General features: G+C 34.0%; 2 protein-coding genes across 2 annotated transcripts; one reads left to right on the top strand and one right to left on the bottom strand.

Annotated features, from left to right (window-relative positions):
- Positions 1 to 996: 996 nt before the first annotated feature.
- Positions 997 to 5,743, bottom strand: LOC123874267 (cleft lip and palate transmembrane protein 1-like protein). Its single transcript, XM_045919514.1, has 8 exons — positions 5,359 to 5,743; positions 5,097 to 5,286; positions 4,235 to 4,374; positions 3,470 to 3,752; positions 2,807 to 2,995; positions 2,124 to 2,335; positions 1,442 to 1,693; positions 997 to 1,116 (listed from the first exon to the last, which is right to left on the bottom strand). Exons 1-8 carry the CDS (start codon positions 5,625 to 5,627, stop codon positions 1,023 to 1,025), a joined length of 1,629 nt encoding a protein of 542 aa, XP_045775470.1. The 5' UTR covers positions 5,628 to 5,743; the 3' UTR covers positions 997 to 1,022.
- Positions 5,744 to 7,026: 1,283 nt separating this feature from the next.
- Positions 7,027 to 16,195, top strand: LOC123874246. The gene is made up of 2 exons (XM_045919485.1): positions 7,027 to 7,153; positions 7,289 to 16,195. Exon 2 carries the CDS (start codon positions 7,398 to 7,400, stop codon positions 15,699 to 15,701), a length of 8,304 nt encoding a protein of 2,767 aa, XP_045775441.1. The 5' UTR covers positions 7,027 to 7,153; positions 7,289 to 7,397; the 3' UTR covers positions 15,702 to 16,195.
- Positions 16,196 to 18,405: the final 2,210 nt, after the last annotated feature.

Raw genomic sequence — 18,405 nt, 5'->3', positions numbered from 1 at the left:
AAAATCAAAACATTTACTGACTTTGTGGCGCACCATTTTTTTACGGCACTGCGCGCTTTCTTATTATTTTTCATGGATCTATCGATGGTAAAAATGCCGTACAAAAATATATGACCAAAATGTACTCACTCTACCTGCACTTTTCAATTCTCACCAGCACTCTGTTGGACAGCTTACAAGTGACGGCATAGTGCTGAAACTTATTATTTTATGCTCTTATATCGTCCTGTATACGTCACCTGGTGGTTCATATGACCCACCCATTTTTAAACATGGGCCTGTAGTCTATTATTATTGAATTACTATTCAAGGGACCCATACATGAAAAGTAAACCGAAAACAGTTTTTTCACGCCCTGGCATGTGGGGTGTTGTTGTGTAGAGCTCATTAGACTACAAGTATATTTTTAAATCGTCGGGCTGACATAGGTGTCAGTTTTGATCATTTTTATTACAGGGGTCTATCTCTAAAAGTAATAGAATTTCTGTATAGTGTAATGAACCATGTATGTATTGAAACAACACATACTTTGGTTATATGCACGGAACCCTAACCCTGATTCGCATGTGACAGTTTTTTTAAATTATAACTCTGATAAATGCGTCTCCGATCTTTATCCCTAAAACAACATCTATTTCTAAAAATCATGGTTAAAAATACAGTAGGTATGTGGACGGATACCAAAAAATATGGAAAAAGCAACAAAGCTCTTATTGACTGATTCAACAATTACTGACATTAGACTTGTCAGTTGTTAGGCACTGGCATTGAACTTTGGCCGAGTTGACAATCCTCAAAATAGTGCCATCCTTTTCAGAATGTTCTCTACCGAAAATGATAGCATTGCATTTGAGACCTGTTGATAGTATTAGCATTAGTAGCACCATTAATAACAATGCAATAACCACGGTGTCTTTGATGTCAGGCATAGTGATCAAAACTGATCGCAGCATCCTATTTAGCACCATAGCCTCGTCACAATACGCTAAATTTTCTAATTTTTTTTAACCTTATAATCTTTATTATTCTTCCTTTTTCTTGATGGGTACCAGTTCTTCGGGGCTCTCGTCCATACTAGACGCGGTATCCATACGAGACTTGTCTACGGGGTACAACCTGAGAAAGAAAAGATATTAAAATTATCTCAATTGCGCTCAATAGCTGGCTATCCTATCAGCATCAAGAAAATGTGCGTTAGACGGTATAAACACCGCATGTTTTGTGCAGGAGAAATCTTGCTGAATACATAGTGGCGCATTACATATTATACATATGTTGTTGGTAGTGCATACTGAATTTACTGCAAAAAAATCTATGCAGTTTTAATGCATGGTGGCATGATGATGAAGGCTAACACGTCATCGATGAAGATGTTGGAAGCCTTGTACATGAAGCGCCATCACGAAGCGCAGGGGGTAGTTAGTTGACAATATGAACTCACCATCTCTGGTACAAGTAGACAAGGAACACCAGATCGTCCCGGAAGCAAGCGACGCGATGCGCGGTGGGCATGGTGATGATGAAGGCGAACACATCATCGATGAAGGTGTTGAAGGCCTTGTACATGAAGGCGCGCCACGGCAGCGCGGCCACGGAGCGCAGGCGGTAGTTCACGAACAGCTGCGGCAGCATGAAGAGGAAGCCGAACGCGTACACGCCGTTCACGACGCTGTTCAGCGCCCACGAGTACCAGCTGACGGATACACAACAAGTTGCTTTAGGGCCACGTCGTAGAGCTGCATAGGACAACGTGACTAAACATTCCTAATTGTACTATGTTACTATTGCAGCAATCGCCCTCGATCGATTATAAAGGCTTTTGATCATGAAAAGTTTGGAAGCAAATATTGTTAAGCAATGAGCCCTAAACTCTGAGACTTGTCACTGGCAACTCTCTTTTTCTTCAAATTAGGTTCCATAATCAGGTACCGCATGGCCTCAGCGTCTTCACGGGAAGTGCTTTACTCGGCCGCGTCAGTGTCCCTCTCGCGCCACACACGCTAACTTACATACATATATCGCAATAAGTCCTCCACTCCAAAAATTGTCACTGGCAACTCTCTTTCTATCCACTTCAGTAAGAAAGGGACAAAAAAATTAGTTCTGTAAAATTAGTGTCTTACCTCTTATGAGCGACGTAGAGCAGCGAGTATATCGCGCCGGCGATGCACAGCGGGTACAGCAGCATGGAGAGGTACCGCATGGCCTCCGCGTCCGCGCGGGCGGTGCTCTGCTCGGCCGCGTCGGAGTCCCGCTCGCGCCACACGCGCACGCGCCACACGCGCCAGCCGGGGAACGACACGCGCAAGTGAAGCACCTTCGTCACCTTCCATAGCTGTTAAACAGTTACCCTCTTACTAAACTAAAACACTGGAGCTATTAAGACGATTCTTTGCAATTCTAAACAAATACAGCTCCAACTTTGACCAATATAAGTCCACTTGCACCCATGATTATTATTTAATCATTGTAAGTAATTGCCTTACTAATAGACACTGTATAGCCATTGTTTAGTTAAAAAATTATCATGGGTACAGTGGACTTATATTGAACAAAGTTGAAGCTGTATTAGAATTGCAAAGATTCATCTTCATAGAGCCAGTGATTTTTGGTTAACTGACAAAACAAATTACCATTACAATTTTTTCATAACAGAGATCTTAATTTTTAACCAATTTTTTTTGATTTGTGTCCACTAAACATATTTGAGACTTTTGACAGTATTTCCATAATTTTTAAGTATTTAATGTAAAAAAAAACTGCAAATCAGTTTGTTTCTCTTAGATTAAAATAAATTAACTATTACCTCTATAATAGCACTGATACCGGCTGGTACTAGCACCAACAACGAGGTCTGCTCGTCCATAAGATAAAAGAAGATAATCATCTGAGAGAAAGCACGCCAGAACACAGTCCGGGCAGACAGCCCTGCTAGAGACTTCTTGCGGCGCCAGAACGAAACGTCATTCTTGAATGCCAAGAAGTCAAATAGCAACTGCAAGAAAAAACATATTGTAAATAGACAATCCAAATTAAGTTGCCATTGAACACTGACTGGTTAGGTTGAATTGACCATATAAAAGCCATTAGAATTGACCATTTTGGGTTGTAGAATCTAATTATTTAAAAGACACAAAAGTTACTGACACTGTCTAACGTTAGGATGATGAAGCACTTTGTTAACGGAATATCTTACAAACCAATATCAATAAATCTATTTGCAATCCAACTAAGTGAACAACTTTTCAAGCAATCACAATCATCTCAGAAGGGTTCAGGCTATATATAGGTGCAGATTTTGTCACAATATATTCCTTCAATGTTAAAGCAAGTGATATTTTCAAGCATTAGTATCTACTACTTATATACAATATACATATTTAACATTGAAGAAGTTGTTAAGACTCGATGAGAAAATTACACTTATTACTGAACTGAACTTTTTAATTTTAAAATAATATTCACTTACATGACAACTAGCAATTAAAACAGTGGCTGACAGCAAATATAAATTCGTATCAGCGAATATGCCTTTGACATCATCAACATCCTTATCACTGAAGCCCAACACATGAAACTGTTCCAACGCCAAACGCACATGTATGGCTAACCGCAAGGAGCCGTATGAGGCTGGAGCCACACTGACTGTGACGTTAACTTCTGAAGTACTGCTGTTTAACAGTTGTAAATGAGATATTCTCGACTTCAGTACATTATGCTGGATAATTGGAAGAAACTTTTCATCCCTGACTCTGCAATAGACAATCATCAAAACATAATATAAAAAGGGAAGCCCTGACTCACTGACTGAGTCTTCAAAGCCCAGCCTAAGCCCACTTACATAGAAAGCAGAAATTTTGAACAGAGGTCGCCTTTTATTACTTAACAAGAAATAAGGCAGAATTATTTGAAGTTTTTACAGCTTAGGGGATAAAGAGGATTTATATTTTCACCAGGTGTTCCCTAGTTTTGTTAACTTTATCACTACCTACCTATACTATATATGTAAAAGTGTGTTTGTTTAATCGGTTTTTTGGTTTCTTATTTATTCAATCGTCACAATGGAGCAATGGATTGACATGCACGTTTTTTGCATGACAGTTTTTGCATGGGTATAGTTAAACTTTAGGCACAGTTTAAACAAATAGAACCTACAGGTTTAAATTACATCAAAAATTTTCGTTGTGACCATACATTTTTTAAATGATCATGTTATATTATGCAGAAAAATTACCTCATGTAAGGGTACAATTCTCCAGGTATTTTGTGCACAGGTAAATTTAAATTGTCTGTCAGAATAGAAAGTGGTGCTACTGTAGCTATATGTGCATAGGGCTTCACATGTTTGTTTTTGGTCTTCTTTTCACTTTTACTCTGCAAAAATATCAGAAACAAAATTTAATGATAGAACAAGCTTAATGTAAGCTCTTGATGTAGAAAATAGAAATCTTTTTAGGTTATAAATAGAACTTAAGTCTTAGAAGCTAAAATAATTTCTTAATTAAAGTATGAATTTATATAAGGATCAAGCATTAATTTTTAACCTAAGGCTTACCTAGCTTAATTTCAAGCTTCAGTAATCTTTGAGGTTTAGTACTGAGAGATTTCAAATATTTTTTTATTTTATTATAATCAATTAGCTTAATTTATCTCATAATTTCAATAAATTACAAGTACACAACAAATTCTCTACATCCCATGGTCCACAAACCAGATAAAGGTAATGGAAAAATAATGTTTAAAACTTTCAAACAAATATTTTAAATAATGTTCATCATCATTATGATCAACCCATCGCCGGCTCAAAACGAGCACTCTCCTCTCAGAGTAAGAAGGGTTATAAATAAGGTTACTTACTTACTTTTACTTACATTATTAGTAATTTAGTATTTTGTACATTGCAAACTTTTTAATGTTTAATTTTTTATTTCTTTTAGCACATGGTTGTCACCCATTACTAAATTGTATATCAAATAATGTGTGTATATAGATTTAAGTATGTATATTAATATAGTAATTTTCTGGTTGTCCTTATAAATATAAATACTTACCTTAGAAATAAATCTAATAATTATTTTTATGTAGTAGTTACTCACATCAGATTGCAGTAGGTTAAATGTTGCTGCTTGAGGCTCAGTGTGCGTAATTAGTGATAACGTATGCACAGACTCCGAACGAAATATGTCTATAAAATCATCATAGAGCCTCCGTTCGTCCAGCAGGACAGCATGCATGTATAGAGTTCCATTATTACGCGTCTTGCGAGGTATTTTTAATGTTACAGTCCTGTAACAGTATAATTATTGAAGCGTACAACATGCAATACATTTTTATCTATCAAATGAAAGTAGCACTCACATCGTTGCTGGATTTAGATAGTCAAATTTAAGAGAAGTATGCACTTTGTTGACAGATCCTTCGTACATTCCATTTTCATAAGGATGCTGCTTAACTGAAGTATATAGCACAAGATGCTGTACTGGCTTTAAAGCCAAATAATTAGTGAAACATCTTTCGCCACGACTACATTCCGGCGGTATAAAAATTTCGGCTAACGTCCATATGGTATTGATCACATAACCGGCAAAAATTAAGGATACGATTAACGATACTGAAATGTATTTCATAACTTTAGTTTTTAGGGTACATTTGCTGATAAATTAATTTAAAATTCAGACGAAATTGATAACGTTTTATTTGACTGACATTGACAATCACCGACCAAAAAAGTTGACAATTGACCACAGACAATTGAGATGCGTGCCTACTGTATGTCAAGCTGTACTATCAAATTTAAGCCAGAAGAGAAAAAAAAAGCTACTATCAAGTGGTAAAGACTAGCAATGTTTCTACTTGCGATTTTGGATTTACTCTAGTTTCTGCAGTATTAATTAGGTACCGTATAACAAATTCAAAACATGAAGTAATAAATTCATATTCAAATTGTCCTGATTAAGGGCATGTGAATCTTACTATAAATGACAATATGTTTTTAACTGAGCGAAGCGAAGTCTCTGAGACAATTTCAATGATATTGCACTTGTCTGTCTATCCGACCGTCTGTCACAGTCTTATATAACTTCTGAATTACTGAATGTAATTACTCCAAATTTAAACATAATATGTAAACTGATAGCCTTCAGCCGAATATTGTATAAAAAATATAAAAAGATTTATTTCAAGGGGGCTCCCTTACAAAATGGGGGGCTTCAATGTGAATGTTGAATTCGACACTATGTCAAAAACGGCTACACATTAGAAACTGAAACTTGTGTATAATTTCAGTTTTATCCTGCACTTGAACAACAGATAGTAAAATTAGTTAAATATGAAATTATTTCATTTTTAAACGGGCATCAGATTTTAACATAGTTAACTTCAAATAATATGAAGCGAACTTCTTACGTTATTGCTCTCAGTATTTTAACAGGTGAACATCCTAGAGGTCTTAGTTCGTGGCGAACCACTAATACCTTACGAATTAAGCTAATATTCCACGATGCAGGATGAAAAACTTTTTCATTCTGCCCTTTTCTAGCTTTTTAGGGTTCCGTAGCCGAATGGCAAAAAACGGAACCCTTATTTAAATCTATTTCCTTTTGATAAATTTGAAAAAAATACACTTACTATTGGAAGTGGCTAAAAACACTTAAAGTTAAAATGTAATAAAATTCTAAATCGTATAAATCTAAGTTGTTTCGCTCTAAAATAGGGCAAAATTCCTATAAGTAGAAACACTGGTGACTATTAGTTTTTTTTAATATCATAGAGATATTTACGGCTCTGGGTCTGGAAATAATAGCGATACTGACAGAACCGCGGATTTGAAATGAAATACCTTGGAGTGGAATTATAAAACTTAGTCCACTCTCCTGTCCGTTGGATCTGGTATCTTTATTAATATAATCTAAATTATTAGGTAATTAAATTAGGATAGTTACTTAAATTGTAGTGTAATTTTAAATAAAAAGAAATAATATTAACTACTGTTTTCTAAAATAATAAAATGGTGTTGACTCAAATTGCCAAATATTAAATTTTTGTTGTAAGCAACACTGCGTAATTATACAAAGTCGACGGCGTAGGAACGTAATAAATCGGTGTCTCCAAGGAAATAATATTGATGTTTTGGAGAAATTAGAAAACCTTACAGGTAAGTTTACTACGCCATCGATGTATTTGCAGTTGCAAATAAAACTTCGTTTTAATTTCACAATTATAATCGTATATGTGGCAGTGTTTTGACAGTTGTCATGGAAGATGTTTGAAGATATTTTGTTTATTTCAGGATGGGCGATGATATGTCTAATGTCTGCAGATTACTTGATTATGCAAACCGCTGGAGAGTAAAACAATGGTAATGAATCAGCTCCAAACGCCCCCCAAATCAGGTGGTCATGGATCATAAAGAATTAGGCAGGAACTCATCTGTGAACACAGGTGTCAATGATGGCAGCACTAAATTTGCCCTTAACACTAACAGCCCAACGGTACAATCGAGCAGAAATAAATCATACGATGTGGGGCCAAACTCGTTGGGCAAAGTGGAGACGACGACGGGCGCGCGCCCGTGCGCTATCATTGGCCCCGACCGAGTGGTGCCGCCTAATCCTGATGACACGATGTATTTGAAAAAGATGCCAGGGGAAGCATGGCCACCTCCGGAAAACGTTTACCGCCGTCCCCCTGACTATCCTACTAAAATATCCGACTATCAACCAACCAGAAACATATCGCCGAGACAAACATTCCAAGAAAATATGCAGCGGATAATGGTTCCACCTACGTTTAGTTCTGTAAAAAGTAGTGAAGTGTCCAACTTGAAAAATCCTAAACTTAATATGCCTCAAGAGGCCAAGTACTGTGATGTGCCTTATAATGTAAATTCTGTGAACAGTGAACACAAAAGTGTCAGAAATTCTGACCTTCCTATGTCTAATGTGAGTCCTTATCCTAGAAACATGCCTCCACCCTATGGGTGGCCCACCGGTGTTAACGTTCGGCCTCTGAGGCCCTATGGTGCTCCAGAGTTCTATCAGTACCAAGAGTATCCCAGTTGTGCTGGTCCTAGGCCGATGACAATGATTCGCCCACACCGGCCTCTATATGAAGAAAGTGCTCAAGTTTATTCTGAACGCTTATATCAGGATGCTAACATTCGCTTCAAACCGTATCCTACTGGGAAAGAAAAGCATCAACAACCAAGGTATGATTATGTTAGTAATTATCCTAGTACATTCCACCCACCTGCCTCGCTCCCACCTCATAAATATGATGTGCAGAAATCAATACATGGACATCCATATCCTGTATGCCCTCCAGTACCATATAAATACTTAGACAGGAGGATACATGAACCTTTTGTTGACGGATATCACAGGACCCACAGTCAAGCTAATTTTAATGCATTTCATAGTCAAGTTGTGCCTCCTCCTTATGGGCCTATACCAGGGAACTGCATGCAAAACAAGACATATTCAGATGCGTCTTCTAAGCCTTTAAATGTTAATAAGATACAGTTTGAAAACAATAGTAAAGTTTATCTTAATCTTGAATCACGAAATAAAAATTACTCTGTACCAGAAAATCTATATTACAATGAAATGAATCATTCTCAAGCTATGAGAGGTGAGATACTATTACCCACTCACCCAATGTTAAACATTCCCCCCATGCCCCAACACTCAATTTACAGAAAAGATAATACTCCTCTAAAACCTTATGACCATAACCCTAACTATAGAATTTTTGACCAATCAATCAATGTAAATCATTCAATGCAAAGGCTACCTATGCAGTTTTCACCAAACACTGTTGCTATATCTCCTTCTGATTCTAATACAAGCAATGATACTACACACACTATTGGAACATCTCAAGAAGATTGTGGATATGTAAGTCAATCATCCGCAGCAAGCATAAGAAGTTTTGACTCTAGTAACATACCTATGTCACATGACATTTACAGAAGATATAATTATAATAACTATGACATGCTCCGAAACACATTTCATTCTGTTGGTGCTGTACAAATTCCCAAAAATAAAACTAGTTCTCCAAATAAAAAAAATCTTGATGTCAGACAGTTTTTACAAATGTGGAATGAAGGTGATGAAGAAGTCAGTGAGGCCAGCAAAGAGGCTGCAACACAAAATCATTCAAAAAAAAATTCTTCTCGAAGTGAAATTATTAATAATCAGGAACAACTTTATGTACTTGGTTTAGTTAATGTCCCTAATGAAGAACTTGGTAAATATGACCATATTCAAAAAATATCCAAGTTACCTGAAAATATTAAAGGCTATAACAGCATAGAAATACTTAAGCAATATGAAGAACTCTTAGAAACGCCACATGTCAGTAATTATAACAGATCAAGAGAGTTTAGTACCCTTTCAAAAGCTCAGATTGATAAAGATATCACAACAAAGATGCCTCGTCCAATATCACCATTAGATGTAGAAGCAAAAATAAGTCAGTCAGTTATTCATAAAGAAGTGGGTTGTAATTTTGAAATAAAGCCATGCAGCCCACAAATGTTAAATGTAGAAGTTGCTGCACCAGTGCGAAATGTACTGGGTGAGAGAATAATTGAAAAAGTGGTTAATCCAATTATAACAAAGTCACCAAAATTGAATAGAGGTGAAAAGAACCAATTACAGAACACTGTGGATGATGCAGTCACTACAACAAGTTGTAAAATGGTAAGTGATCAATACTCGTCCAATAGTTCACCCAAGGAAACAAAAGCAAGCAATTATAGTGTGCAAGATCTTGAAAGGAATGCTGGTTTATGTTTAGCTTCTTTACCACAGCTTGACAATGATATTGAGCTTAATTTTCCTGAAATAAATCAACAATTCATTAAAGCAAATCAAATTGAATCTAATGTTGTATCAGGCTTACAAAATTTACCACATATTGATTTAGAGCAAACACAATATTGTTTGCCACAAGAGACTAGAAATGATTCTCAGCAGCTAAATTTATCTCCTCAATTTCCTTTAGGTTCTGGGGTAGATAAAGAATTTTCCAAATTAAGTAAATATAGAAAAGGTAGAAAGTGTGAGATTCCTAGTTCCCATAACATGACTAAACAAGAATTACAAAGAATTGACAGCGTAATAATAAAAAATCCTGATACTAATAAATCACAAGATAGTGAAGCTGTCAAAATAACCAGCGAAACAAATCATAGCTTTCATAAAGAAACTGTGCTGTCATATTCTTCTTTGGAATATCACAGAAATATTAAAGCACACGATTTGTCATCTGAAACTGCAATCGATTTTAGTTTAAACAGATCTGAAGAGGAACCTGATGTTAGTTATTTAAATGAAATGGACAGAAACGTTAATCAAAATCTACCACCACTTGAAAAATTTGATGAAGAAGGTTTAAATGAAGGTGAAGATATATGTCTTACTTCTGGCAGTATTCAAGTACGGAATACGTCAGCAGAACTACATATCACGCCGTCTGCTGAACTTGTCGAAGAACTCCAAAGTGAATGTCCAAAATTTAGAACAAATAAAGATTATAAAAATGGTAAGCAAAACAACAACCAATATGAGGATCTGATAAAAGTACCAGTTGAATCACCCACAGTTAGTGCAAATGCAAATGCAAATGAGAAGGGTAATGTATTAGTTATGAGTAATGAGGAGGCTGCTAAACCGAAATTACATACAAAAGAAAATCTAAAAAGTACTGAGAATGTAAACAATTTTGATACGCTTGGTGTTAATAGTCCAAATAACCACAGTAACCTCCAGAAGTTTAACGAAGAAAACTTATTTACAAATCTAAAAGATACAACAAAATATAAAAAAGATGTAAAAGAATTTGAAACTGAATGTACTGATGAAAGTGAAAAAGATATTGATTTGTCTAGCCCAGTTAAACCTGTTGTAGATAATGAAGATCAATATAGCTGTGACAAAAGTGCAAATGGCTTAAAAAATGAAGTAGTTTCCAATAAAGTATCTGAGATTTCATTTGTTACGAAAACCTTTATTGGTAATGATACTACAGAGAATCAAACTATAGAAGAAGTTCTGAATGATTTATCTAACCAAAATATTGATAACTTGGTCATCAAATGTAGTCCCACACATAATACGATTAAAAATGATAATGGTAAAGATTTCACAGGTTTAAACCATTCCCTGAGCAAAAATGAAGAGATTTTCGAATTTGTATCGAATATATCAGTTGTTAGTGAATCCAATAGAGAAACTCAAACTGGGACAACAAGGACCGAAGGCATTCGAATTGAAACTAACCAGGCAGTAACCAGTGAAACTAACGTAAATGATTGTAAATTAGAGGTACTTTATGATGAACAATCGACAACAGTAGCGTTTGAGCAAGAATCTGAAAATAAAATAAAAAATATATCTGATATTATGTCAAGTTATTCAGAAGAAATTTCGTGTGCTAAAAACGAAACAGATCCCCCAGACTTATTAGCTATTGAAATAACTGAATGCAACTCACAACCTGTGTTGAAGTCACCTTCACCGGAGATTCAGCAAGGTAGTAAAATGAAAATGTTTGTGTCTGGATTTGAACTTAAAAAAAATGCTATAAATGATTGTGATAAAACAGTATTTAATATATCTAAAGAAGCATTTTCAAAAGAAACTAAAAGTGAATTGAGCCAGAGTGCAAAATTGCTGGATCCGTCTGATAATGATTATTTATCTAATGAATCAGATCCAAATAGTAATGTTCAAAAAGATACATATATTCTTAAGGATGTAACAGAAAGTACATCATCTGATCTAGAATTTGAAGAGTGTAGAAAATCAAAAGAGTCATTTCAGACTGCAATGGAACAAAAAGAAGAATATGAAACAAACATGGATACAGCTGAATCTGAGTGTTTATTTGATAAGGATGATACTGTACATAATTCTGTTGAGGACTTATGTGTATTCGTCAATAAGACACTTTCTGAGAACCCTAATGCTAAAATTACAGAATGTAAACAAGAAACGAAGATAGATGGACATCTAGAAACAGATCATAAAATAAATGAAGATGTAGTTCAATTTGAGTGTTTGCCTGATAATTCTTACATACTTACAAACACTGTGGAAGAACCTTGTTTATTTACTAAAAATATGACACATCCTGAGAACCTCTCCGTGATAACTAGAGAAGATAGGCACGAAACTGATATAAAAGATAGTCAACAAACGAATTATGAAACACCTATGAATACAGCTGAATCTGAGTTATTATCTCGTAAACTTTACATAAATTCTATTCAACCTGTTGAAGAATCTTCTTTAAAATCGTGTAATAATTCAGCTATCATAAGTTCAGAATTTAGATCCAATATAGAGACAGACAACAAACAGAAGGATTTTAAATCATTTGTGGATAAAGTGGAAGCCAAGTATTTATCTGATAATGTTGAAGAACATAGACCAGATATAGAATCAGACAATTGTAAAGAGAAGGATTTTAAACCATTTGTAGATAAAGCTGAAGCTGAGTGTTCATCAAACAATGTTCGAGAACATAGACCAGATATGAAAACAGACAATAGCAAACAGAAGGATTTTAAACTATTATTTGTAGATAAAGCTGAAACAGACTGTTTATCTAATAATGTTGAAGAACACAGACCAGATATAGAGACAGAAAATAGTAAACAGGAGGATTTTAAACCATTTGTGGATAAAGCTGAAGACGAGTGTTCAACAAATAATGTTCGAGAACATAGACTAGGTATAAAAATGGACAATAGCAAACAGAAGGATTTTAAACTATTTGTGGATAAAGCTGAAGCAGACTGTTTATCTTATAATGTTGAAGAATGCAGACCAGATATAGAGACAGAAAATAGTAAACAGGAGGATTTTAAACTATTTGTCGATAAAGCTGAAGCAAAGTGTTTATCTAATATTGTTGAAAAACACGGGCCTGATATAGAAAAAGACAATAGTAAACAGAAGGATTATAAAGTATTGGTGGATAAAGCTGAATGTTTATCTAATAATGTTGAAGAACACAGGCCTGATGTTGAAGAACATAGACCAGATATAGAAACAGACAATAGTAAAGAGAAGGATTTTAAATCATTTGTAGATAAAGCTGAAGCCGAGTGTTCATCGAATAATGTTCGAGAACTTAGATCAGATATAAAAACAGACAATAGCAAACAGAACGATTTTAAACAATTTGTGGATAAATCTGAAGCAGACTGTTTATCTAATAATGTCGAAGAACATTGTTTACATTTTAGTCATGAGACATTTGGAGAAAATTCTGTTTCAGAAGGAGCAGAAAATGAAGAGAAAATAGAGGTAAAAGATAATGGTGTCAGCGTTGCTAAATTAAATATAATAGATAATTCTTTCGAATTTCAAAATGAAACTAAAACATTCAACATTGAAAATAATAGTTTACAGTCCTTCAAAAATCAAAGCCAAGTCTCTGTCATTAACATGGGATTTACAAATTGTCAAAAAGAACTGTTTTCTCCTAGGTTTCAGAAACTTTTGATGTTTAGTGAAGGAATTTGTAAATCAAGTAAAAACAAGTACAGTCTTGCACAAGAATATAATTGTGGTGAAAATACTGTTGAACTAGAAGATGCTCGTTTTGTAAACGTAGAACTGGTTTTCTCTGAAAATAATGATGTAAATAATGAATTTCATGATATTGAAAGAGAGGCCAAATTGTCGAATGGCATGCATATTGAAGTTTTGCAATCCGAACATATTAAAAAGCAGGGTACTGTTCAAAACAATGGCAGTTTAACGGAAAAAGATCACAGTAGTAAAAATGAAGATGCGCAATTTTCACCAGCTGTTGTTGATGATAGCGCTGTTATTAAACCACGAAAGATTTCTAAAAGATCTTTATCGGAATCGGCTTTAGAAACATATTATAAGAATAATGATGATGTTAATTTTGTGCAACCTTGCAAGCGAAAGAAAGGTTTAAAAAAAAGTCAAAATTTTTTAGAATCTCATATGATAACCGAAGATATTTGCAATATTATTCAAAGTAACCGAAGAAATTCCATATCTACATTTTATAACGAAGATAATGTTTATATTTTAATAGACAATGATTTCATTTTAACGGAAGAAAATGATGACGCTGATAAATTATGCTATACTGAAAATTCCGAAGAGTTTCTGCGAAGTAAAGAAACAGCAAATTGTGAGATAAATCTTGATTTAGATAGTAATTTATACCCAGATGAGCCAAATCAATTATGTGAACACTCTGAGTCGGTACAACTTTTTGAGGAAAAGTCTCTTCAAGATTCTTGGGTAGATGACGTCGCTTGTATAGAGACTGTATTTAGTGACGATGTTGCAGAAAATATCATCATTGATGTTCACGAATCGCCAGAAAAACTAAACTCTTTAGATTTGGAAAGCGATGATGGAGAGTCTACTGTATTCTATGATAGTGATCATATAGATAAACTCAAAAGTATCTATGGTCGTACCATATGTAATGATAATACCCAATTGATTGAAACTTTATACAGGACACCACAGATGAATGTTAATAAAACTCTGTACCACATTGAATCTCAAGATCCTGAAGAATGTCATGATGCCATTAATGACAGGTGTTTAAAATCAAATGAGCACAATAATGATTGCACTGACATTTTGGAAAGTGGAATTTCCTCTGATATAGTAATTGATAATAAAGAAAAAATGTTTGAGAATTTATCCCTTGACTCTAAAGACTCTAAATATTGTCATCAAAACATTTATCCAAATTTTAATCATGACAATGATTTCAAGTTTGATTTTTCTTGTGAAGAACAAGAAGATAAATTCACAGGTCATTCATGTGAATTGAGTGATTATATAACATCAAACATTCAAAAGGAAAATTCGAGTTATTCCTGTTCTAGTTCACCAGAAGTGTCATCTACAACTTCAGAGGAAAAGAGTTCAAGTATATTATTAAAAATAACAAATTGTAATGGTTCAAGAGTTTCCCAAATTAATGAAGTCAATCCTGCTTCGCATAGTAAATTAAGCTATAAACTGACTGAGAAAAGGGAGTACCGCAGTTATTGTTCAAACTTTAGTTCTTCTCGAACATTGATTACAAAAGCTGCTCAAAAATACATTCCACCCTTAAAAGAAACCATTTATGATCTCAAAGTAAAACTTCCTTTGCCTCAGCATCGTCTTCAATCATTGAAACAACTAAAAATAGCTAAAATGGGGCATAAGGTGAAAGCCACGGCAAGTATCGGCACTGTTAAAAGACCAAATCATGATATTTCTAAAAAACAAAAGCCCAAATTTGAAGATGTTTTGAAAAGTATTGATGAATTAAATTTTAAAAGGCATAAAGATAATGTAAAAAAAGGAAAAATTTCAGTACCTAAAGTAATAATTAAAAAAAACGAAAATGGGGCTCACTATGCCAGTAGCAAAACGTTTAATAGAAAAGAAACTTATAACCCAGATTTGACAGGCCGTAAATGGCAACCTTGGGTCTTTCTTGAGAAAAATAACTTCGTTGATAAAATGGCACTTCAAAATAAAGATAAAGCTGTATATTGTCACAAAAAAAACACTTATGTTCTATTAGACAAAATCCGTAAATATAAGTCAATATATAACGCTAACTTTGTAATATCGCAACCAAAGTCAGAAACTAAAGGAAATTTAAAATACACAATCAGATTAAAACATAATTAGATTTGTTATTATTTAAATAGATAGGTAGATAAACAACTATGTCAGTTCCTTGGTAATTAGACCATTAATTTATTTAATGTATCTGTACATATCCCACCACAAAATGGTCTCATCCTGTCTTATTGCATTCCTTCAAATCTTAAAATTGAGCTAATCTGATATTTACTGTTATTATTATTAGGTAATTTTTATTACAATCAACATGATTATTTTTTTCTTCCGACGTAAAGAGTAGACCTTTAATATAACATCAAACTAACCCTTAAGATTCTGTTTAGTTACCTTGTTAAGTTCACTATTAATAAAATATTTAGTTTATTTATATGTTAGATAATAACTGAACCAAAATCAATACAAAAGTGTGATGAAAATAAATCAAAGAAATATTTTTAAAGTAGGATGCTTTGTCCACATAGTTATTATGTAAAAGTAACTTGATAGGATCTGTGTTTTTGTTAATTTGTATATATCGATTTTATTATTGTTGTTTTATCCTGTTTCATTCCATTTTGAAGATTAATATAATTAATATTTCATTTATATTTTTTATTTTGAAGTAAATAAGTAAGTAGTTAAATTTTATATATCTACTTACTTACTCAGTAATGAAGTAATCATGAATATTTTATTATTATCATGCTCCAATATGTAGCCATACTAAGTATTATTTATTATTTATTCTTATAAAAGAATGTAAATAATTTTACCAAGATGTTTTAATTTTATTGTGTAGATATTTGTAAGATGTTGTATATAAATCCTCATGTTAAGCCACTTAGATATTTGTGTGAACACCTAATTGTTTTACCATGATTTTATGAAATGGTCTAGGGCAATCATGTTAGGTACCTACTGAAACATTTTTTTAGTTTTAATAATATATCAAAGTAGGTACATAATATTAATATACTTAATGTTATTTTGACATCACCGTGTGTGGTGTCGCAATTGCTCACCTAATGTTAAGCGCTGCAAAAATATCATATGGAAGGTAAAGAAAATGTTATTTTTTTGAAGTACAAAATGTAGGTATCAATATATTTATATATATATATCGTTCATATAAATATATATGTATTTTTGTACATATGGCTTTTAAGGTCTTTGTGACATCCTTTAGAAAGACTTAACGTTATTTGCATACTAGTAGTATAGCCGCAGTATAACAGACTAAGCGTAATAAATTTTTAATGTAATGAAAAGTCAATACTCACAAATATGTCGCGTTTATCGCAACATTTCCATGTATCAAAAATATCTATATACTTATCATAAAATTGTGTTTCAAAATCACCCTTGCAAATAACCAAAATTGTTTGGATGAGTTAGTGTCATTCCGTTTAGAATAATTATTATTATTGTAAGAAAATTATGTTACTTGCTGAGAAAACGGCATCTTGGTAAAAATGTTAATATATGTAATTACTTAATGCGAAGAAAGCAACAAAATCTACCTAATGAAAAGTTTAAAAAACCCCTTATAAATTAATAATTTGAATAACTATTATTGTATTACCTATTTATTATATCAAGGGTTTCGAGTCTCAAGCGGTAGAAACATCAAAGTTTTATATTAAAAATACTGCTTAAAGGCCACAGCAGACACGCTGCTTTTAGCATCAGCGATCGCCGATTAACTTGCTTTTCGATCGAAAGCTCAATGCCGCGATTGAAGGCTCCTCTCCGCACACATACAATCTCCAATCGCAACGATTAAGTTGATTTTATTTGTTACTAGCTGACGCCCGCGACTTCGTCCGCGTGGATTTAGGTTTTTCGAAATCCCGGGGGAACCCATTGGTTTTCCGGGATAAAAATGTGCTAATCCAGGATATTATCTATTTCCATTCCGAGTTTCAGCCAAATCCGCCCAGTGGTTTTGGCGTGAAGGAGTAACAAACATACACACACACACATACACACAAACTTTCGCCTTTATTAGTGTGATTTCAATACAGCGTGAGCGGTCGAACGCAGAAAGAAGTCAAAACGCGATGCCGCTGCATCGATTACAATCGCTAAAATGCGCGATTTCAATGCAGCGATTGGATGCCAAAAGTCGTCAAAACGCGATGCAGCATCAATACAGTCTAAAAATCGGCGATCACAGATGCTGAAAGTATCGTGTCTGCTGTGACCCTAAGATGAGCCTTGACCAGGGTGAACTAGAGTGAGGGAACTCTGTTGGGTTTTGAACCGAAGATATGTTTAATATAAACTATAACGACGTAAAACATAGAAAAAAGGGCTGCATTAGGGCTAACTGCGTCTAGTACATTTGATGCCTGCCAATGATGTGGAAGCTTCGACGTTTTAGAAGTTCCCTAACTGTCGTGAACTGTGCCTTGACAGTGTATGTACCTACCTATGCCATAATTATTTCATATCTAGCTGATATTATATACTTGAAATAACTTTTCTACAGCTTAGATAAAGTTTACAGTACATCAGACACGTTGAAATTTTAAAAACAAGAATCTATTTTATTTTGCAAAATATATTTACACACAATATTCTGAGCTTAAATAGATACTTCAGAATATAATTAATTACTTACTTATTAATCGAGATAAAGGATAATTCTGTAAAAATGTTCGTAAAATCGCAAGAGTTGGCTATTTAAAAATCGAATAAAGAGCATAGTAATTAAATTCGATCTACATAAACTTTAGCAAATATGAATTGAGGAGCTGGTAAACAAAAT

This window comes from Maniola jurtina, chromosome 2 (genome assembly GCF_905333055.1).
Source record: "Maniola jurtina chromosome 2, ilManJurt1.1, whole genome shotgun sequence".
Lineage (NCBI taxonomy): Eukaryota > Metazoa > Arthropoda > Insecta > Lepidoptera > Nymphalidae > Maniola > Maniola jurtina.
Note: the sequence above shows the minus strand (reverse complement) of the source record. Positions and strands in the feature narration are given on the sequence as shown.